Here is a 23,339-nt window from a genome sequence, read left to right as displayed (position 1 = left end):
TTTCTAAATATTACACATTTCTGTCATCCTGTTCCTGACCCCCACCATTTATTGGCTAATTCTTCACCTCGTATTTTTTGTGACAAAAAAGGAATCATAGCTTAATTTCCTTGACTATTCCCTACTACCAAGCACAATATTTTATTTGCAAAGGAATTTAATAAATACTTGTTGATAGGAATGCACAATATAAAATATTACCTAGCTTAGAAGATACTAAGCATAGAAGCTTCAGAACATTAATATTATTAGACCAAAATTTCCGTAAATAACAAGAATGATTTTTTTAAATTTTTTTAATGTTTATTTATTTTAGAGACAGAGCGCAGGGAAGGGGCAGAGAGAGAGGGCGACACAGAATCAGAAGCAGTCTCCAGGCTCTGAGCTGTCGGCACTGAGCCCGACGTGGGGCTCAAACTCACGAACTGTGAGATCATGACCTGAGCTGAAGTCGGACGCTCAACCGACTGAGCCACCCAGGCACCCCACAAGAATGATTTTTAAGAACAGATTAAAAAGGTAAATCTAAAATATAACAAAAAACATATAATTTGTTCCACCATATAGAAAGGTAGAGCCATATATTGATTTAAAGTTGATTTATTTAGAGTGTTATGTGAAATTATATTTATAAAGAGTGTGAGTGGGGGAAAAGGGAAGAGAAAAAAGGGGGGTGAGAGAGAGAAAGAAAGAGAGAGAGAGGGAGAGAATCCCAAGCAGGCTCCACACCCTGTGCGGAGCCCAAATTGGGGCTCGATCCCATGACTCTGGGATCTAACCTGAGCCAAAATCATGAGTCAGATGCTCAACCGATTGAGCCACCCAGGCACCCCAAAATTCTATTTCCTTTTTTTTTAAATGTCCATTTATTTTTCAGACAGAGAGTGCAAGCAGGGAGGGGCAAAGAGAGGGAAATAGAGGATCAGAAGCAGGCTCTGTGCTGACAGCAGACAGCCTGATGCAGGGCTCAAACTCATGAACTGTGAGATCATGACCTCAGCCAGAGTCGGGCGCTTAACCAAGTGAGCCACATAGGCGACCCTCTAATGGAATATTCAGTGCAATAAGAATTTATATGAAGTTAATAGTTTATTAACTTCTAAACCATACAATGGTGAGTACCTTAAAGAGTTCAGGACACAGATGTGTATTAACTTTCTAAATTCAGGTAGTTCTGCAGACGAACTGGTATTAGAAGTGAAAATATTCCGTTTGGGAGCATATTGTTGGTCAATAGTTGAGCCCTGATGGTTATTCTGCAAAGATGTAATAGTTCACATGGATCTTTGTATCTTGTTGAAGGAATGTAGTCCAGCCAGTTAGAAATAATTGGACGTCTTCCTAAACTTAGTTGTGTCTGAAGAAAGGAGAGATATTTTAATTTTGTAACATTAATCATTGTTTAGTTCAAATTATCAATATTTTTATTTTGTATTTAAATTCAGAAAATAGGGGCGCCTGGGTGGCTCAGTTGGTTAAACATCCAACTTCAGCTCAGGTCATGATCTGACCTGAGTCAGTTCATGAGTTCAGGCCCTGTGTCGGGCTCTGTACTGACAGCTCAGGGCCTGGAGCCTGCTTCTGATTCTGTGTTTCCTTCCCCTCAGCTACCTCCCTTGCTCACACTTTGTCTCTGTCTCAAAAATAAATAAAGATTAAAATAGAAATAGATTTTAAATTTATATAACCCTTATATTTTTTCCAAAGCATTTTTCCAAAGTATTTTTATTCCCATTTTACTCTCACAATGATATATAAAGTTTAAATAATATGTCTAAGGACACAAAACATAATTTCTTACAACTATGAATCTGTATATGTTTTTCATTTTAGACAAATCACACACTTAAGTTTTATCAGCTTTTCCTTCCAGAGTAGTGTTGTCAACTTGGCTATACACTGAATTATCTAGGGGATTTTAAAATATACCAACACTGAGATTTTACTCCAGAAATATTCATTCAGTTCATCTAAGGTTGGGTACAAACAACGTAAATTCTAAAAGTCCCCTTAGGTGATACTATTGTAGAATACTGCTAAACCATGAGAAGTCCTGATAGGAGGCTTAACGAAATGAAACGATACATTTTAAGTTTTAGTTAGGATATCCCTTTTAAAGATTTACTTCTAGAAGTCAAATGCTAATGCGGTTGACTTAGGAGTAAAAGACATTGCTGTATTACAGAGATATTTCTCCAATAGAACTTACACCCTACAGACTATATGGTACTTTTATTTAAAAGATATATGAGGGGCACCTCGGCGGCTCAGTCGGTTGAGTGTCCAACTTCAGCTCAGGTCATGCTCTCACAGCTCTTGAGTTCAAGCCCCACTTTGGGCTCTGTGCTGACAGCTCAGAGCCTGGAGCCTGCTTCGGATTCTGTGTCTCCCTCCCTCTCTGCCCCTAACCCACTCACATTCTGTCTCTGTCTCTCTCAAAAATAAATAAACATTAAAAATAAATAAATAAAAGATATATAATATTTTATTACCTATTCAATAATCAGCTAATTAAAGAACGGTATATGCTTAGCACTGAGCTCAGTGCTTGGGATCATTGCTAAGGTATGCAAAATAGTCTCTGCTTATAAAACTGAGGGATAGATATTTTTAAAAAAAAATTTTAATGTTTATTTTTGAGAGAAAAAGCACACGTGGGGGGGGGGGGGGGGGAGGGACAGAGGCAGAGGGAGACAGAGAATCCAAAGCAGGCTCCACCTTGTCAGCACAAAACCAACATGGGGCTCAGACCCATGAACGGTGAGATCATGACCTGAGCCACCGTCAGATGCTCAGCCAACTGAGCCACTCAGACACCCCGAGGGACAGATATTTTCAGTTGCACAAATATTTTAAGCCTTTATATTTTTATTTCTCAGCATGTGATTGTGAGAAAAAAATCTCTCATTTTAAAATATTCTTCAAAAGGGTCTATTAAATTTTTATTTTATTGTGTTAAGACATAGAAATCCTAATGAACACAGGTTGTTATGTAATTAGAATATAATAATACATACCTACTTAGTAACTACTAAAACTATAGATTTAACTTTTTAAATGATTTCATATTTAGAAGACAAAATTGTAAAATAAAGGGCTAAAATTATTTCATATTTAGAAGACAAAATTATAAAATAAAGGACTAAGGTCTGAGATAATTTAGATTTTACCTATTTTTAATTTAAAAGCCTACACTCAATGATTAATCTTTCACTGGATATAGTTCATAGATTAGAAATTAACTTCATTCTTGTCTCACAACTTAATCTTAAAATTGATCAATATTTGAGCCCACATGCAAAGAACAGTATTTTGCTTACCTCTATTTCCCTAATTGAAATGGCAGAAAGCACTCTGGAACATAGCTGTAAACATGTTTTGGCATCTTCCTGGATGTCTACTAATTCATGATCAACCATTATTCTCACTCTTGAAGGGTAGAGCAATATTGTTACCACAATGTTGATAGGGTTTTTTTCTCTTTCTAAGATTCCATATTGCAGGAGTATTTTTAAGATAGTAGATTGTCTTGTCTGAGCTACATAGAGTAGAGGTGTAATACCACTTAGTGGGCTTGGACAGTATACTGGTGTGAAAGTTCTGTGAATCAAACAAACAAAAACTTCACTGAATACAGAATTAAGAAACGTGGTAAACATTTTTTCTTAACAGTAATGGGAAAATAATAATATTATCTTAAGTATTAAATGTCTTAAATAACTTTTAACGTAACTTTACCCTTATATATGACTTAAAAATATATTTATTTATTTTGAGAGAGAGAGAATCCCAAGCAGGCTCTGCACTGACAGAGCTGTATCTCATGAGCCATTAAATGATCATGACCTGAGCCGAAATCAAGCTGGACCCTTAACCGACAGAGCCACCCAGGCGCCCCTACCTTTATGTATGTCTTAACAAGGGTTTTTCACTCTATGAATCTAGACCAAACTGTAAATTAAAAAATAAGAAAATCCTTATTACACATTTAAACTTTGAACTTGTAAAAACAAACAAAAAAAGATTTAAATGTGTGGAAAGTGTTTACTTTTAGTAATAGCAATTTTGTTTCTCATTGGAGAAATCCATTGTTACTAGAACCAGTATTATAAAAGTCATGTAGCTCTGGAAAATTTAAAACAGAAAAGGGAAAAAGGCTTTTTTAAAATTTCACTTTATTAAAAGAACACAATTTTTTTGTTTGCTTTTCTTCTTGATCATATATCAGTCGTGAATTGAGTTTGGAGATTAGATGAGAAAAGAATAAGTGCAATTACCTTAATTCTATTTTTTTATTCACTTTATTTTGAGAAGGGGGGGAGAGAGAGGGAGGGAGGGAGGGAGGGAGGAAGGGAGGGAGGGAGCGATGCAGTAATCCCAAGCAGGCTCTGCACTGCATGGAGCCTGACTCAGGGCTTGAACCAACAAACTGTGAGATCATAATCTGAGCCAAAATCAACATTTCGAAGTCAGACATTTAACCAATTTAGCCACCTATGTATCCCCTATTTTTTTTTTTTTTTGCTTTAATAAAATTAGAGTTGGTAATTGCAGGTAGGTTTAAGCAATGAAAGTTTTATTTATTTATTTTTTTCTAATTTGAGGTAGTCTTTGCAATTCTTTCAGTTAATGGACATTTATGTTTGCTAATCAATTGGTCTCTATATGTAGATAGGACATGGTATAACCAACTACAGGGGATTTTATATATTTGTTTAAAGTTTATTTGGAGAGTGTAAGTGCATGCTAGAGGGGGAGGGGCAGAGAAAGAGGGAGAGAGAGAATCACAAGCAGGCTCCCCACTGTCAGTGCAGAGCCAGACTCGGGGTTTGATTTTATGAACCTCAAGATCATGACCTGAGTTGAAACTAAAAGTCAGGTGCTTAATGCACTGAGCCAGCCAGGCACCCCCACAGGGGATTTTATATTATCAAGCCTTGATTTGGCCAAATAAAAATAACTTATAGGACTAAAGAAATGGAAATTTCATTCATGATCTTTTGTCTCTGGAATTCTCTTGATTGGTCTAATAAAATACTAATATGTTTTGCAGAACAGCACATAAACTATAAATACTGGTTTTGGACAACTATGTAGAGCAAGGAAAGCATTATTCAAAATGAGGAACTTAAAGATCGCATGTACTTAATAAGGGAGGCAACATGGTATAATGTGGTAGACAATGGAGATTTAAGGGTTCTAGATTTTAGGTTTTGATTCTCCTAACTAGCTCTATGGTGTTGGGTCAGTCCACCTCCCTGAGTCTTTGTTTTCTCATGCATTTATGTATTCATTTGTTCATGATTAGTTAATTTATTCAACACTTGATTTTCCAGAGTGTACTGAGTACTAGATATACAGAGATGAAAGTTACAGTCCTTCATATCAAGATGCTTATCATAGTCTAGTAAGGAAAATGGATAAATAATTCAATAATACAACACAAAATGATAATTGCTAGGATAGAAACATTCTTGTGTGCTATAAAAGCACTGAAGGGGAGCGCTTTACCTGGAATAACAATTATTTATAGGTTATCCTGGAGCTAAGATTTGAAGGATTAGTGGGTATTTATCAATGAAAAGATTGGAAGGAATGTTTCATTTATGAGCATAAAGCAACACTGGAGGATTATCATACCTGAACTAACTGTATAAAATGAATGTTTTGTGTTTGATAAGTTCTCTGGTTGAAGTGTGTTTAGAAGTCCTAAATACCTCCCTTGTAGTAATTCCCAAGGAGCTCCAGGAGAACCATTTGAAAATCACTAGACCAACCAGTTCATCTCCAAAGCTTCACTGAGTCTGGAAATGCCAAGATTTTGTGATTTAAAAAAACAGTGTGGTGTAGTAGAGAGTAGTATATTAGAAATTAAAGAGTGGGTTTTTGCTGTAACTCTGCCAGTGATACTGAATATATGCTTCTAAGTTCTGTATGTAAATGTGCACATGGGAATCATCTCCAGATCAGTATTGCCCTGGACATCTCATCTTTTTCACACATACTTCCAATATGTATCTCAATTTGAACTCCTAAACTACTTCTCCTTCTGCATTCCCTACCTTGCTTATTGGTACTCACTTTCCCAAAACTATTGCATGCATCTTTTTCACATTGATTTGTATGCTCTTGCCCTCCTTTTTCAATTCTGGGACAAGTCTTGCTCATCGTATAAGACTCTAATAAACTCTTGTGAAGATTTCTTTGATGACCTAACCTTCCTCTTTATGTGACACTTTGTATATTCCTCCATTAAGCCCATATCATTTTGGACAACTTGTTTATTGTCTCTAATCTTTCATTTTCTCATCTTCAAAATAAATAGGTAAGCAAGATGAGCAAAAAAATCAAATCTTCACAAAGGCAACAATTTTTTGTCTGGTTAATCCACTATTATATCCCAAAATTCCTATAATCTTACCCTAGAGTAGACATTTAAATATTTATTAATTGATTTTTTACTATTATTCAGAAATATATATATATATATATATATATATATATATATATATAATTAAATTTATTTGGTGGTTTCTGGATCTAACAAGACTTTTAGTGAGGCACAATTATTTCCATTTTTCAAAGACAATCTGATTTATTCATCTTGCTCTTTTTTTAAATCTTTTTTGATGAAGTATAATTGATATATAACATCATATTAGTTTCAGGTCTACAAAATAATTATTCAATATTTGTATACATTGTGAAATGAATATCACAATAAGTCTAGTTACCATCTGTCCTCATGAAAAGTTATAAAAATTTTTTTCTTGTGATGAGAACTTTGAAGATCTCTCAGCAACTTTCAAACGTGATAAAATGTTATTGACTATAGTAATCATGTTATAAGTTACATTGTCATGAGTTATTTATTTTAAGCTGGAAGTTTATACTTCTTGACCCCCTTACCCATTCCACCTACCCCTAACCCCCCTTCACTCTAGCAACCATCAACCTATTCTGTGTCTATAAGTTTTGTTTGCATGTTTGATTTGTTTTTTAGATTCTGTATTTAAGTGAAATCATATGGTATTTGTCTTTCTCTAACTTATTTCACTTAGCATAATACCCTCAAGGTCATTCCATGTTGTTGCAAATGACAAGATTTCATTCTTTTTTATGTCTGAGTCATATTTCAATGTGTGTGTGTGTGTATCACATCTTTTTTTTTTTTATTTTAGTTAATTAATATACAGTGGACTACTGGCCCCTTAGGAGTAGAATTCAGTAATTCATCACTTACATACAGCATCCAGTGCTCATCATCACAGCAAGTGTCCTCCTTAGTACCCATCACCCATCTAGCCCATCTCCCACCCACTTCCCTCTGTCAACCCATAGTTTGTTCTCTGTCATTAAGAATCTCTTGTGGTTTATTTCCCTCTCTTCTCTTCCCCCCCAACTTCCCTTATGTTCATCTGTTTTGTTTCTTAAATTCCACATATAAGTGAAATCATATGGTATTTATCTTCCTCTGATTGACTTATTTCACTTAGCATAACTAGCTCCATCCACATCATTGCAAATGGCAAGATTTCATTCTTTTTAATGGATGAGTAATATTCCATTATCTATCTATGTATCTATATTTTCTGTATCTATGTATCTATATATCTGTATATCTATTTCTCATCTTCTTTATCCATTCATCAATTGATGGACATTTGGGCTCTCTCCATAGTTTGGCTATTGTTGATAATGCTGCTATAAACATTGGGGTGCATGTACCCTTCAGATCTGTATTTTTGTATCCTTTGGGTAAATACCTAATGGTACAATTACTGGATCATAGGGTAGTTCTATTTTTAGTGTGCTTTTTGTTTGTTTGTTTGTTTTAAGTTTATTTATTTTTGAGAGAGAGAGAGAGACAGATGAGCAGGGGAGGGGCAGAGAGAGGGGAGAAAGAGAATTCCAAGCAGGATCCACACTGTCATCATGGAGCGTGATATGGGGCTCATGACCTGAGCCAAATCAAGAATCAGATGCTCAGCTGAGTCACCCAGGCACCCCTATTTTTAGTTTTTTGAGGGACCTCCATGCTATTCTCCAAAGTGTACCAGTTTGCATTTCTACCAACAGTGTAAGAGGGTTCCCCTTTCTCTGCATCCTCACCAACACCTGTTGTTTCTCGTGTTGTTAATTTTTGTCATTCTGACATGTGTGAGATGCTATCTCATGGTTTTGATTTGTGTTTCCCTGATGATGAGTGATGTTGAGCATCTTTTCATGTGTCTGTTAGCCATCTGGATGTCTTCTTTGGAAAAGTATCTATTCATATACTAACCCATTTCTTAACTGGGTTATTTGGTTTTTGGGTGTTAAGTTGTAAGTTCTTTATAGATTTGGGATACTAAGCCTTTATCAGATAAGTTGTTTGCAAATATTTTCTCCCATTCCATAGGCTGCCTTTTAGTTTTGTTGATTGTTTCCTTCGCTATGCAGAAGCTTTTTATCTTAATGAAGTCCCAGTAGCCCAATCGTTCATGTTTGCTTTTATTTTCCTTGCCTTTGGCAATGTGTCTAGTAAGAAGTTGCTGTGACCAAGGTCAAAGAGGTCACTGCTGGTGTTCTCTAGTATTTTGATGGTTTCTTGTCTCACATTTAGGTCTTTCATCCATTTTGAATTTATTTTTCTGTATTCATTACTTACATACAGCATCCAGTGCTGAAAGTGTTCCACTTTCATTGTTCTACATGTCAGTGTCCAGTTTTCCCAACACCATTTGTTGAAGAGACTCTTTTTCTTTTGTATGTTATTTCGTGCTTTGTTGAAGATTAGGTGACTGTATAGCTGTGGGTCCATTTCTGGGTTTTCTATTAAGTTCCATTGATCCACGTGTCTGTTTTTGTGCCAGTACCATACTCTCTTGATGACTACGGCTTTGTAATATAGCTTGAAATCTGGAATCCTGAAGCCTCCAGTTTTGTTTTTCTTTTTCAGGATTGCTTTGGCTTCAGGGTCTTTTGAATACATCTCCTTTATCCATTCATCCATTGATAGACATTATGTTGTTTCTATATGCTGGCTATTGTAAATAATGCTGTCATGAACAAAGGGGTGCATGTATCTTTTTGAATTTGGGTTTTTGTTTTTGTTTTGTTTTGTTTTGTTTTTTTCAGGTAAATACCCAGAAGTAGAATTGCTGGCTCATATGGCAGTTCTATTTTTAATTTTTTCAGGAACCTCCATATTGTTTTCCATAGTGGTTGCACCAAGTTTCATTCCCACCAATACTGCATAAGAGGTTTCCTTTTCTTTATATCCTTGACAACACTTGTTAATTTTTGTCTTTTTGATAACAGCCATTCTGACAGGTGTGAAATGATATCTCATAGTTTTGATTTGCATTTCCCTGATTACTGATGTTGAGCATCTTTTCATGTGCCTGTTAGTCATCTGTATATCTTTCGAAAAATGTTTCTTCAGATCCTTTTCCCATTTAAAAAATTTTTTTAATGTTTATTATTATTTTTTTTAACTGGGAGAGAGAGAGAGAGTGCAAGCAGGGGAGGGGCAGAGAGAGGGAAACACCAAATCCCAAGCAGACTCCAGGCTTTGAGCTGTCAGCACAGAGCCTGACCCAGGGCTTGAATGAGCTGTGAGATCATGACCTGAACTGAAGTTGGATACTTAACTGACTGAACCTCCCAGGTGCCCAATCCTTTACCTCTTTTTAATACAATTTTTAAAAATTGAGTTGAATGAGTTCTTTATATATTTTGGATAATAACCCCTTATCAGATATATCATTTGCAAGTATTTTTTCCTATTCAGTGGGTTACCTTTTTGTTTTGTTGATGATTTGCTTCACTATGCAGAAGCTTTTTAGCTTACTTTTGCTTTTGTTGATATTGTCTTTGGAGTCAGATTGTAAAAAATATTGCCAAGAATAATGTCAAGGAAATTACTGCCTGTGTTTTCTTCTAGGAGTTTTGTGGTTTCTGGTCTTACATTCAGGTTTTTAGTCAATTTTGAGTTAATTTTTGTGTGTGGTGTAAGACAGTGATCCAGTTTCATTCTTTTGTGTCTGACCAGTTTTTCCAACATCATTTATTGAAGACACTATCATTTCCCATTATATAGTCTTGTCTCCTTTTTCATAAAATTAATTAACTATATATGCATGGGTTTATTTCTGGGCTCTCTCTTTTGTTCCATTGATGTATGTGTCTGTTTTTATGATAATGCCATACTGTTGTGATGTGATTATTATCTTTTTAATAATAGTTTGAAATCTGGGAGCATGATGCATCCAGTTTTTTTTTTCTTTTTCAAGGCCACTTTCACTATTCAAGATCTTTTCTGGTTCAATACAAATTTTAGAGTTGTTCTAATTCTGTGAAAAATGATATTCAAATTTTGATAGGGATCATATTGAATCTGTAGATTACCATATGAACATTTTGATAATATTGATTCTTCCAATCCATAAGCACAGAGTATCTTTCTACTTATTTGTATCTTGTTCAGTTTCTTTCATCAGTGTCTTACAGTTTTCAGAGTACAGATATTTCACCACCTTGGTTAAATTTATTTCTAGGTATTTTATTCTTTTTGAAGCAGTTGTAAATGAGATTGTTTTCTTAATTTGTTTTGCTGATGGTTCATTGTCAGTATTTAAAACCACAACAGATTTTTGTGTATTGATTTTATACATGGCAACTTTACTGAGTTTATTAGTTTTTTTTTTTTTTTTTTTTTTTTTTAATTTTTTTTTTTTATTTATTTTTGAGACAGAGAGAGACAGAGCATGAGCAGGGAAGGGGCAGAGAGAGAGGGAGACACAGAATCGGAAACAGGCTCCAGGCTCCGAGCCATCAGCCCAGAGCCTGACGCGGGGCTCGAACTCACGGACCGCGAGATCGTGACCTGGCTGAAGTCGGACGCTTAACTGACTGCGCCACCCAGGCGCCCCTGAGTTTATTAGTTTTAACTACTTTGGTGGAATCTTTAGGGCTTTGTAAATGAAAATCATGTCATCTACATATAGTGACAGTTTTACTTTTTCCTTTCCAATTTGGATGTCTTTTAATTAATTAATTAATTAATTAACTTACCTACCTACCTACCCACCTACCTACCTAATTCTTCTGTCTACGACTTTTAATACTATGTTGACTAAAAGTGTTGAGAATGGGTATCCTTGTCTTGTTCCTTATCTTAAAGGAAAAGCTTTCAGCTTTTCAGCATTGAGTATGATGTTAGTTGTAGGTTTGTCATATACAGTCTTTATGATGTTGAGGTACCTTCTGTCTATACCCACTGTGTTGGGTTTTTTAAATCATAAATGGATGTTCAATTTTTCAAATGCTTTATCTTCATCTATTTAGATGATCATATAATTTTCATGCTTCATTTTGTTAATGAGATATTTTATGTTGATTGATTTGCAGGTATTGAACCATCTTTGCATCCCTGTAATAAATCCTACTTGATCATGATGTGTGATCCTTTTGATGTATTGCTGAATTTGGCTTACTAATATTTTATTGAGGATTTTTGCATCCATGTTCTTCAGAGATATTGGGCTGTTTTCTTTTATTATTTCTATTTCTATTATTTCAGTTTTTATTTTTATTTTCAGTGTCTGTGTCTGGTTTTGCCATTAGGGTAGTTCTGGCCTTGTAAAATGAGTTTGGAAGTGTTCCCTCATTTTCAGTTTTTGGAAGGGTTTGAGAAGGATAGGTATCTAATCTTCTTTGAATATTTAGTAGAACTCAAGTAAAGCTTCTGGTCCTGGACTTCTGTTTGTTGGGAGGTTTGTGATTATTGATTCAATCTGCATACTAGTATTTGGTTTATTCAGGCTTTCTATTTCTTTATGATTCAGTCTTGGAAGACTGTTTCTAGGAATTTATCCATTTCTTTTAGGTTGTTGACTGTTGATGTGTAATTGTTCATAACTATCTCTTATGATCCTTTGTATTTCTTTGGTATCAGTTGTAATTTTTCTTTCATTTCTGACTTTTTTATTTAGACTCTTTCTTGATGAATCTGACTAAAGTTTTGTCAGTTTTGTTTATCTTTTCAACGAACCAGTTCTTAGTTTCATTGATCTTTTTTTGTTTTATTTTTAGTTTTTATTTCATTTATTTTTTGCTCTGATATTATGTCCTTCTCATAGCTTTGAGCTTTGTTTTTCTTTTTCTAGTTCCTTTTGGTGTAAAGTTAGTTTATTTGAGATTTGTCTTGTTTTTTGGTTTTGGTTTTGGTTTTTTTTGAAGTAGGCCTGTATCACTATAATCTTCCCAATTCGAACTGCTTTTGCTGCATTTCATTGATTTTGGTAAGTTGTATTTCTATTTTCATTTATCTCAAGGTGTTAAAAAAATTCTTTTAATGTTTATTTGTTTTTGAGAGAGAGAGAAAGCATGAGCAGTGGAGGGACAGAGAGAGACTCCAGGCAGGCTCCAGCAGCACAGAGCAGCACAGAGCCCTACACGGGGCTAGAACTCCTGAGCCATGAAATCGTGACCTGAGCTGAAGTCAGATGCTTAACCAACTGAGCCACCCAAGCGCCTTTCTCAAGGTATTTTTTGATTTCTCCTTTCATTTCTTTGTTGACACATTGGTTGTTCAGCAGCATTTTTTTTTTTTAAGTTTTATTTGAAAGAGAGCTCATGATCATGGTGGAGGGGCAGAGAGAGAGGGAGAGAGAATCCCAAGCAGTCTCTGCACTTGTAGCACAGAACCTGATGTGGGGCCTGAAAGGTGAGATCATGAAAGGTGATATCATGACCTGAGCTGAAGTCAGACAATTAGCCAACTGAGCCCCCCTGGCACTCCAGTAGTACATTTTCAAATCTCCACATATTTGTGATTTTTCCAATGTTCTTCTTATAATTTATTTATAGTGTCATATCATTATAGTTGGAAAAGATGCTTGATATGATTTCAGTCTTCTTGGATTTATTGTGATTTGTTTTGTGACCTAACATAATCTATCCTGGAGAATATTCCATGTGTACTTGGGAAGAATGTATATTTTCTTGCTTTTGTATGCAGTGTTCTCTGTGTGTGTGTGTGTGTGTGTGTGTGTGTGTGTGTGTAGTCCATATGGTGTAATGTGTCACTTAAGGTTGATGTTTTCTTATTGATTTTGTGTCTGAATGGTCAATCCATTGATGTAAATAGGGTCCCTTTCTATTGTTTTACTGCTGTCAATTTTTTATATATGTTTTATGTTTAGATCTCTTATGTTGAGTGCATAAATATTTACAAATGTTAGATCTTCTTTTTGGATTGGCCCCTTTATTTTTATTTAATGCTCATTTTTGTCTGTTTTAAAGTCTATTTTATCTGATATAAGTACAGCTACCCTAACTCTTTTGTGGGGGAGGGTTTCCATTTGCATGAAACATTTTATTCCATCCCTTACTTTCAGTCTGTGTGTGTCCTTATACATGAAATGAGTTTCTTGTAGACAGTAAGGTAGAGGGATAGTGCAAAGATGGTTGGTACCTATTTGTGCTGGCACTAGCAAAGTAGATGGTGAATGCTGAAAAGATGCCCGCTGGTACCTTTGCTCTTGGAGAGTCTCAACAGGTTTCTGCCCCTCTGGCAGATAACTTAAGGTTAGCAAATGAATCTCCTTCACATATGCTCTAGGCATTTTTCAATCTGCAACTTTTGTACTTGGTCCCAAAGTGAATGAGTCTGCTTGTGAGTCTGCTAAGAGTGGAATCTCCATTCCCTACAGCCCTATTTCTTCTGGACATAAATCCTGCTGGTTTCAAAGCCAGATATGTTGGGAGTTCATCTCTCCAATGCAAGTCTCAAGGGTTGGAGTGTCTGATGTGGGGCACAAACCCCTTTCTCTTTACAGAGAAGCTGTGTTATTTGTGAGATCCCTCTCGACTCTTCCAGTCTGTAAGTCAACGTGTTGGGGGTGGGGTTTTGGCAAGACGATGTCTCTGCTTCTTTTACCCATCTAAATGTGACCTGTTAATCTTTCGTTGTGGAGGATCTGTTTGGCTAAGTTTTGGGGTTTTTTTTTCGTTTTTTGTTTTCAGGGGGAATTGTTGCATATGTAGCTGTAGATTATGTTGTATCCACTGGAGGAGATAGTTTAGGATTCTCCTACACTGTCATCTTGAACCACCTCTGATCTTGCTCACTCTTAAGATATTTGACTAAGAATCTTGTAAGTATAGGAATTCAGGGGATTTACAGGACAAAGATAGCACAAGTGGTCCTGGTTAAGATTTAGAGATATTAGTTGATTTTAAGTCATTAATATTGATACTACCTTTAGAAGATATTTTAGACCACAAATGTTGAAAACATAACTAAAACTCAAATAGGTTTAAAATGAGATTTAAAAGTCTAATCTGTACCCAAATGACATGATTAATCCTCATGTTTAAAGAGCATGTTACTATAAACCAAAATTTGCTTAATCTGTACTGACAGTTAATTATGGCAATACTTATATGGATGGAGTAAGGCGAGCACAGCAAGAATTAGTTTTTAAATGTGAAGTTAATGAACTGAACCCTCTGTGTCTGAAAACCTGTCATATATGCTTATTAAATGGGGCATAATATTTCCATATAGACATGCAGAGAATGATTCAGTTTTGTAGCTATACTAATTATTTCTACTTTTTCCTACTCCTTCTCCTTTAGTTTTTAGCCACTAAATTTAAGAGATGCTTCTCTATAATAATCTTATTTCTGATATTTAGCACAGTTGACTTTCTTGGAGCTACGTTTTGTCCTAACTTAGTAAGGCTGTTTTCACCAAGCTATCCACCTGCCTCTTTGGCTATTCCTTGTCAATGATCTTTTACTGGTTCCTCTTTCTTTCCACTTAACATAAGTAAAGAAGATATGGCCTTTTGACTAATTCATTTGATTTATGTTCTTAGGCAATTTCATCCATGACCATAACTTTAATTACTGTCTATTAACTTATTCAACAAATATTTATTGAATGCATATTGTATGCCAAATACTGTTTGAGGTGCTCGGGATATGTGAATGAAAATAATAAAGATGCCTACTTTCCTGCTTGTATTGTAGTGAGAGAAAACAGACAATACAGAATAGACATCGCAGAAAAGCAAATTTTATAATATGTTAGAAGACTTGATAAGAAAAAAAGTAGAGCAGTGTAGGAATTGTGAAAGTGCTGGAGGGTGTACTGAGGGTATTTTCCAATTTTAAAATAGGATGATAGGAGAGGGAATTACTGAGAGATGACATTTGGATGAAGAATAAGGAGATCAAGAAATTGACCACTTGGATATTTAAGGACCCTAAGGCAGGTGAGTGTTCCTGGAGTGGTGAGGGAAGAGTAAGGGAGCCAGTGTGGCTGAAAGAGTGACAAGGCTGAGGAGTAGTAGGAAACAAGAACAGAGATAATGGGATGCCACATCATGTAGAGCCTTGTAGATCACTGAAAGGACTTCATCTTTTACTCTAAGTGGAATGGAGGAGCCATTGGAGATTTTGAGTAGAAAAGCAATGTGATCTTATATTTGTTGAGAATTTATTCTGAGATATGAGGAGGAAAATTACTTGGTGCCAGCCAATAACAGTAGAAATAGTCAGATTCTGTATACTGTTTGAAGGTAGAACCAACAGATATCCTGACATACAAGATGTGGAATGTAAAAGAAAGAGACTCAAGCATGACACTATCTAATCACCTACTGCTTATCTGTACCTGGATATCTCTTAGGTAATGCAAACTCCTATGTCCCAACCTGGCTTTTTAGATCCTTTGTAATAATCTTGACAGGTTTGTGGTATGACCATTGTGGTAGACTGAATAATGCCTCTCAAAATGGCAAAATGGATTTTGCAGATGTAATTAAGATAAGGATCTTGAGGGGTGCTAGGGTGGCTCAGTTGGTTAAGCCTCCAACTCTTGATTTCAGCTCAGGTCATAATCTAATAGTCTGTGAGACTGAGCCCTGCATTGGGCTCTTCATTGAGAGTAAAGCCTGCTTGGAATTCTTTCTCTCTCTCTTTCTCTCTCTCTCTCTCTCTCTCTCTCTCTCTCTCTTTCTGTCTCTCTCTTTCTGCCCCTCCCCCCCCATCAAAATAAATAAATAAACATTAAAAAAAAGATGGGAGAAAAAAAAAAAAAAGATGGGAGATAATGCAGGTGGACCCAATGAAATCACAGGGGTCCTTACAAGAAGTGTCAGAGAACAGTAGAAGCAGAGCCAGTGAAGGAGTTATGACTCTACAGTGCTGACTTTGAAGATGGAGGAAGAGGCCATGAACCAAGGAATTCAGGCAGCCTCTAGAAGCTCGGTAGGGAACAGATTCTCCTGAAGAGCCACTAGAAAGATTTTAGCCCAGTAACCTCATTTTGGGCTTCTGACCTCCAGAACTATAAAAGAATACATTTGTATCATCTTAAGCCACTGTGTTTGTAGCAATTTTATTACAACAGTAAGAGGAAACTAATACAAACATCAACCAGTCTTAAAATTTAGAAATCTGAAATTAACACTTCTCTCTTTTTGATGCTTCTTTTCTAATTACAATGTTTTGTTATTCAACTTAAATTATTAAGTTGAATTATTTCTTCTTTCCCCTACTGTTATTTAGTTTAACTTCTTATTATGTTTTACCTGTACTGTTATGGTATCAAAGCATAGCCAGGAGTTGGAGAAGATGGTGGCAGAGCAGAATTAGTTCTTTCCCCCAAACTATTATATACACATGTAAGCTAAGTTAGCATGGGGTGCCCATTATGCAAATTCAGTTTCAAGCAACTTCTCTAACCATCTACACCTTTTTGATAAGATTACTTTCCCCAACCCTTTTTATATAGAAGGTCTGGAACTGCCATTGTGCCGGAGTATTTGAGCAGCCTTCTGACTGGTCTCCTTGCCTCTAGCCCCTTCCTACAGTCTAGTCTTCAAATGGGAGCTGATGAATCTTTTCATACTACAAGTCTGACCTTCACTAGTTAGGCATCACTCATGGTGTAAATTTCAAATTCCTTAGTATGGCCTACAAAGTCCTGCAAGCTTTCACTTCTAGGCTTCATATCCCACTACTACCTGATTTCCTATCTCACCTTCTAGCAATTGTCCATAATCACTGGATGCAATGTGTTGTTTGTGTCTCCTTTGGTTTTAGTCATCCTGCCTCTGCCTAGATTACAATTCTTCAAGGGAAAAGAACAGAAAATTCCCTTTCATTTTTTAAAAACCAATTTAAGATATCCTACCTTCTAGATAGCCTTGTATCTACTCCTCCACAGTAGTGTTTAACAACTTGTTTCTCTGTTCTCTCCACCCGCACATGCTTTTGTGTTTGCATTTATGGTATAATTACAATATTTATTGTTCACTTACTAGTCCGTGAGCTCTCCAAAATCAGGATATATGGCTATTTTATTTTTGTATTCCCATCAAATAACACAGGTGCTTGGCACTTAGAAAATTCTTAATAAATGATTATTGTTATTTTAACTGAATGACATCATCTCTCTTTAATCACTTGTAGACTGTCATACAGTGGCATTTAGATTAATATTGCAGGTTTGTTGTAAAAATGAACAAACTTAAGTTCCCTTCCCTCATTAGTTCTATCTCCTCCCCTTCAAGGACTTATTCAGACACTTCATTATTATAATAAGAAAATTATCATATTGGAGTGTATATGCAGATGAGGGTGACCAAAAAATGATGCTGCTTTAGGAATAAAGAACAACAGATAATAGGAAACTTAAGATATTCATTTTGGGGACATATTAGCTGTGTTCAAATATCTGAGAGATCTTCATGTAGGAGAGAAATAGACTTTGTTCTCTATAGTTCTGGGGGCAGAACTGGAGAAATGGAGACAGATTGCAATGCACTATGAGGAAGAAATATCTAATAATGTTGCATAAAAAGTTCACTTTTTCATTCAACAAAATCTTGATTGAGCACTTTCTGTGTATGTACATAGTTCTTGGCACTGAGGATTCAATGTTGAGGAAGTAGTTGAGATTTTTTCCTCTCATGGAGCTTACTTTTTTTTTTTTAATTTTTAATGTTTACTTATTTTTGAGAGAGAAAGAGACAGAATGTGAGTGGAGGAGGGGCAGAGGGAGAGGGAGACACAGAATCTGAAGTAGGCTCCAGGCTCTGAGCTGTCAGCACAGAGCCCAATGCAGGGCTCAAACCCGTAAATCATGAGATCACAGACCTGAGCCAAATGCTTAACTGACTGAGCCACCCAGGCACCCTTCATGGAGCTTACTTTTAATGACAGTGGACAGTGAACAAATCAGTGGGGGTGTGTGTGGGGGGGAACCAGCAGCAGCAAATGAGCATATAGTGATCGATGTTGTGTAGAGAATTAAATAGTGTTATGATATTTGAATGAGTGGCTTCTTTAGAAGGTGTGACCACCTGTCTGAAGAGATGACATTTATACTGTGTTCCAGCTGATAAAAAGGAACTAACCATTGGAAGAACTGAGTGAAGAAATTTCCAGGCAGAGGGAACAGTTTTTTTTTCAATTTTAGTTTTTTAAATTTGAACATAATTGACATACAATGTTACATTAGTTTCACGTGTACATCACAGTAACTCAAGTTTATGCATTTTATGCTATGCTCACCACAAATGTAGCTACCATCTATCACCATACAATGCTATTACAGTATCATTAACTATATTCTATATGCTATGCCTTTTATTCCTGCGATTTATTCATTCCATAACTGGAAGCTTGTATCTCCCAGTCCCCTTCACTCATATGACCCATCCCCCTATGCCCTTCCCTCTGGCAACCATCAGTTTGTTCCCTGTATTTATGGGTATTTTTCTGTTTTTCTTTATTCATTTGTTTTGCTAATTAGATTCCACATATGAGTGAAATCATATGATATTTGTCTTTCTCAGTCTGACTTCTTTCACTTGGAGGTAAACAGTTACTACAGGGCCTTCAGACAGGAATGAAATTGAAGATTTCAAGAAACAAAAGGGTCTGTATGGCTGGATATAGTGCTCAAGGGGAAGAATGACATGAGATTGGATTTGGTTGATATAGTGAGAGGTCAGATCATGTAGGGCTTTTAAACAATGGGTATTGAGTTTGAATTTTATTCCACTTGTAGTGGGAAAGTTTTGGAAGATTTTAAGCATAAGTGGCATGACATATTTCAGTTTTTATAAGGTTTCCACAGGGTTCTGAGTCAAGAATAGATTACAGAGTTTGAGAGGGAAGAGTGAAAGCTGAAAGACTCGAGCAGTCTATAGCAGTTGCCTAGGCAAGAGATGAATATGGCTTCACCTAGGTTAGAAATGGAGGAAATGAAAAGATGTTTAGCTAAGAGGGATATGTTTTAGAGACAGAGTCAAAAGTACTTGCTGATGTGTTGGTGAAAGAAGAAGAACCAAGAATAAATCCTGGATTTCTAACTTGAGCAACAGGATAGAACAATAGGGGCCATTAATCAAGTGGGGAATTCAGGAGAAGGAGCAGGCTGACAAGGGGAGAATGAGTTAGATTGATGTTCTGTTTTATTTCTGTTAAGTTTGAGGTGACTTGTGGAGATGTTGAATAGACAACTTCATATAGAAGGAGTCTGGAGCTCAGAGGAGAGGTCAGGGGTGAAGATAAAGACTGAAGAGTCATTCACATATACATATACATATACATATACATATACATATACATAGTATTTAAGTCCTGGGGCTGGGTAAAATCTTTGAGGGAAAGGGTATACCTGGGAAAAAGAAGGGGCCCTGGGCAAAGGGATGGTTTACCTCATGAAATAGTTAACTCACTACTACTAGAGTTGTTCAAGCAGAGATCATATGAGCATCACCCAGGGATGTTTGATATAGAGTTGCTGCCCAGGGTGAAGGTTTGCTAATGAATTCTTAGATCCCATCTGAATCTGAAATTCGACGATACTGAAAGATCCAGATGATGTCATGGTACATAGAATTGGCCAGTAATGTGTTTCACCTTGTGGATGCATCTAAGTTAGAATTTCTTGATTTTAAAACTGTCACTTAAGACACTTGTTAATGGCACTGTATCATATCCCACTGTGTGTGTTTCTTTCATTTTCCTTCCTCCCCTTTTGCCTTCTATTTAAAACACTTTGAAGTTTTTCTTCTCTTCTTCTGTTTTACTCTATTTTTCTTTCCCATGAGCCTACCAGGGATATACATAGGCATTACTTGGCCCAGCTAGGGACACTCAGTTTTAGAAGCTGCTGATCTTTGCTATAGCTAAATATAATGGTCCTTAAAGCAATCAAAAAATACTGTTTGGGGATTTTATTTATTGATATTCCAGACTGCAGCTATCAGATTATGTACTTGGGTGATCATTAAGGAAAGCAATCTAGTGATTCTCCAATACCATAGTGATACCCAATCAAGAGAACACCTCTGCTTCAGGCAGAATCTAAATTGGTTGAGTCTTTAACTGATCTTATCTGTCTTGTTTTTCACTGCATTCATACTCTATTCATTGTGCCTAGCTAGTAGAATGCCTTATGCATAGTATGGTGGTAGATAAATAATTTATTGAATGAATGAACAAATGCGCATTTGTTATAATCAAACTAGTACCAAAAACTGAAGAGTGTATTGGAGTTAGTACAAACTGAGTAACTTTACAATACATATTATGGACTTTACAAAGAGGTCACATTGAATATTATATTCTATAAGATCCTCGTTCATTAGCTAGATTGACATGTTCAGACTATGTGAAAATTTGGTTCTCCGACAGACTTAATCAAGTATTTAACTTGCTTTGTGCTCAATTCTGGAGAATTTGGAGTCAAATTTATCAATGCTTAACATACAAATAGGGAATTATTATGTTATTAACTATTACTAAGTGAATGTGTGTGTGTGTATTCTGAATTATACTTTGAAAGTCATTTTTTATATGTACTAGATAGATACGCATTATCGGTATTCTCAAGAAGAGATCACAGTATTACCCCAAACAATGTCTTTGTTTAGTTAGAGAAATCTAAGTTGTCTAACATGCCATTACCTTGAGCACTAGCATGTAGACTTTATAGAGCAGAACCACTAGTAATTTATTGGTACATAGTAATGTACATATAGGGGAACATTTATTGAACAAATAATGAGGAGTGTACAAATGGATGAGCAATCAAGTTAGGATTCCTTATCCTTATAGCCACCAGTCATATTTATTTTAGAAAAAAAAGAAGTAATCTTCCAAAGAGAAATTTTGTTCTTTTATGGTAAAAACATGAGATTATTACCTCCATATCAGTGCCAGGTTACAACTTCTATCTTGAACATAGTTCTTTGTTTTCTTGAGAAGCAATTCCACAAAGTCAGGATTACCCTTCCTCGCAAAAACCCAGTACAGAATAGTATTCACACATATTTCAGTAAATTCAAGATTAAAATTCAGTTCAAAACGGTATCCTGATTTTTCCACAAATGCAATATAGTCTGAGAGTAGTATGTCAAACCCATCCAAGTCGACATACCTCAGAATTTTTGCCAGGGTTCTGTAAATCCTAGGTTCGTAACAGTGATATCCCCAGTGACCCAAAAACTGCAAGGATGGTCTTTTAACAATTTTGTCAATGAGATTGCAGAATATATTGCTTCTTGGACAAGAAGTCTTATGACATAATTTGGAAGATTTACTCATTGCTATTTAAGGCAACAGTATAGAAATCAAATCACAGGAGGTCATACTGTAATCCTTCAGTTACATATTTTGGTAATGTGGTAGGCTTTACTCCACAAACAGGAAGTGCCCTTTAAACTGTAGCCACAAAAATATCATATGAAATATTACCATAAGGTACTGGATGACATCACAATAGATGGTGATCTGTCATCAGCATAGGTCAGGAATTTGGTATAATATATGTAACTGGTGACATTTGAGAGGGACATACTGGATATACATGGCATGTGTGGCAGCTAAGATATAATATTTTTAAGTCTAAAACTTTAGCTCAAGCCAGTATGTATGTTTATGAAGTGCTGAAAATACAGTCTATAAATTAGACAAAATAATAGTAATAACCAGGTTGATTATTCCTTTTAGGTTGTCATGTTTTGCATGAGTACTGCATTCTCACTTAAACGTCATAGGATGTTTTCCTTATTTTATAGTTGAAGAAACTGAGACTTAGGAAGGTTAAGAGACCTGCCAGAAGGCACTGTATTAATTCTCAGAGAGAAAAGCTGACATACAGTGTTAAACAAAATTCAGAAACTTTGTTTTAGAATTTAAAATTTTATAGATATTGTTCCTCTATAAATTAGGCAGAACATATACAGTTTGTACATTAAAGGTATATCAAGCTTGTTGTGGCATCCTTGTTCCAGGAAAATAAAGGGGAAATATGGTTGTTTTATCACTGTTTAGTAGTTTATGCTTTGGCCATCTTTCTGTTAAATTTAATAAGCTTGCATGTATTTATTAGCAATTTTAAATGTTTTCTTTATCCTTCTCAACATTTTTCTTCTTTAAATCACAGAAAATAATGTTTCTTTAGTAAAAGGAAATTATAACTTTGGGTTTACTATAATATACTTCCACTAATACTGCATTTAATTCTGTAAGCTCTAAGCTCTCCCCAGGATAGCAGGAAAAACTAGTAACTATTGTCATCTTTCTGAAAACCAAGAGTTCTGTTATTTTCCTTTATTGGCTTTCTCTTTTTATTCTCTCCACTTCAAAAAAAATGCATTTTTAAACTGAACTATTTTTTGCTGATTTCTTAATACTATACATAAAGGTGGTAAAAAATGGAAACATTATAGAGCCAGTGAAAATTCTTCCCTGAGATAATCATGTTAGCAGTTTTATGTATAGTCTTTCAAATATTTTTATGCTTATATATATAAATAGATATATTATTATATACCTTGTTCTTTTTACACAAATAGAATATTGTACATAACTGGTTCTATGAGCTCCTTTGTATTTATATAACAACATATCATAGGTGCACCTTTGTATGACCATTTATTATAATGGGTAACTCTTATGTATTACTTACTATGTATGAGGCACTGTTTTAAGTACTTTATATATTAACCCCTTTAATCCTTATAACAACTCCACAGATAAGGAGGTTAAGATTCAGAGCCTTAGTGACTTGCCCAAGATGATAAGTCTTAGTAAGTGGTAAAGCTGGGATTTGGACACAGGCAGGATAGTACCAGAGGTTTTATGTATATTCTCTCTGCTTCTCAAGAAAGAGATACCTTTCCATTTTTATGGCTCATTTATGAAGAGTGGTCATGAAACAAAAGCTCTACAATTATATTCAAAACCAAAAGGAAACAGATAGTAGATAAATCCTGCTTTTGGGGAAAAAGAGTGTTATTAAACTAATAACAATGTATATC

The 23,339-nt window shown here is 35.5% G+C and overlaps 1 protein-coding gene across 1 annotated transcript; it reads right to left on the bottom strand.

Annotated features, from left to right (window-relative positions):
* Positions 1 to 1,070: 1,070 nt before the first annotated feature.
* Positions 1,071 to 21,759, bottom strand: ASB17 (ankyrin repeat and SOCS box containing 17). Its single transcript, XM_049616992.1, has 3 exons — positions 21,221 to 21,759; positions 3,321 to 3,600; positions 1,071 to 1,357 (listed from the first exon to the last, which is right to left on the bottom strand). Exons 1-3 carry the CDS (start codon positions 21,619 to 21,621, stop codon positions 1,151 to 1,153), a joined length of 888 nt encoding a protein of 295 aa, XP_049472949.1. The 5' UTR covers positions 21,622 to 21,759; the 3' UTR covers positions 1,071 to 1,150.
* Positions 21,760 to 23,339: the final 1,580 nt, after the last annotated feature.

This window comes from Panthera uncia, assembly GCF_023721935.1.
Source record: "Panthera uncia isolate 11264 chromosome C1 unlocalized genomic scaffold, Puncia_PCG_1.0 HiC_scaffold_4, whole genome shotgun sequence".
NCBI lineage: Eukaryota > Metazoa > Chordata > Mammalia > Carnivora > Felidae > Panthera > Panthera uncia.
The sequence above is the reverse complement of the archived record's forward strand: the minus strand, read 5'-3'. Positions and strand labels throughout refer to the sequence as shown.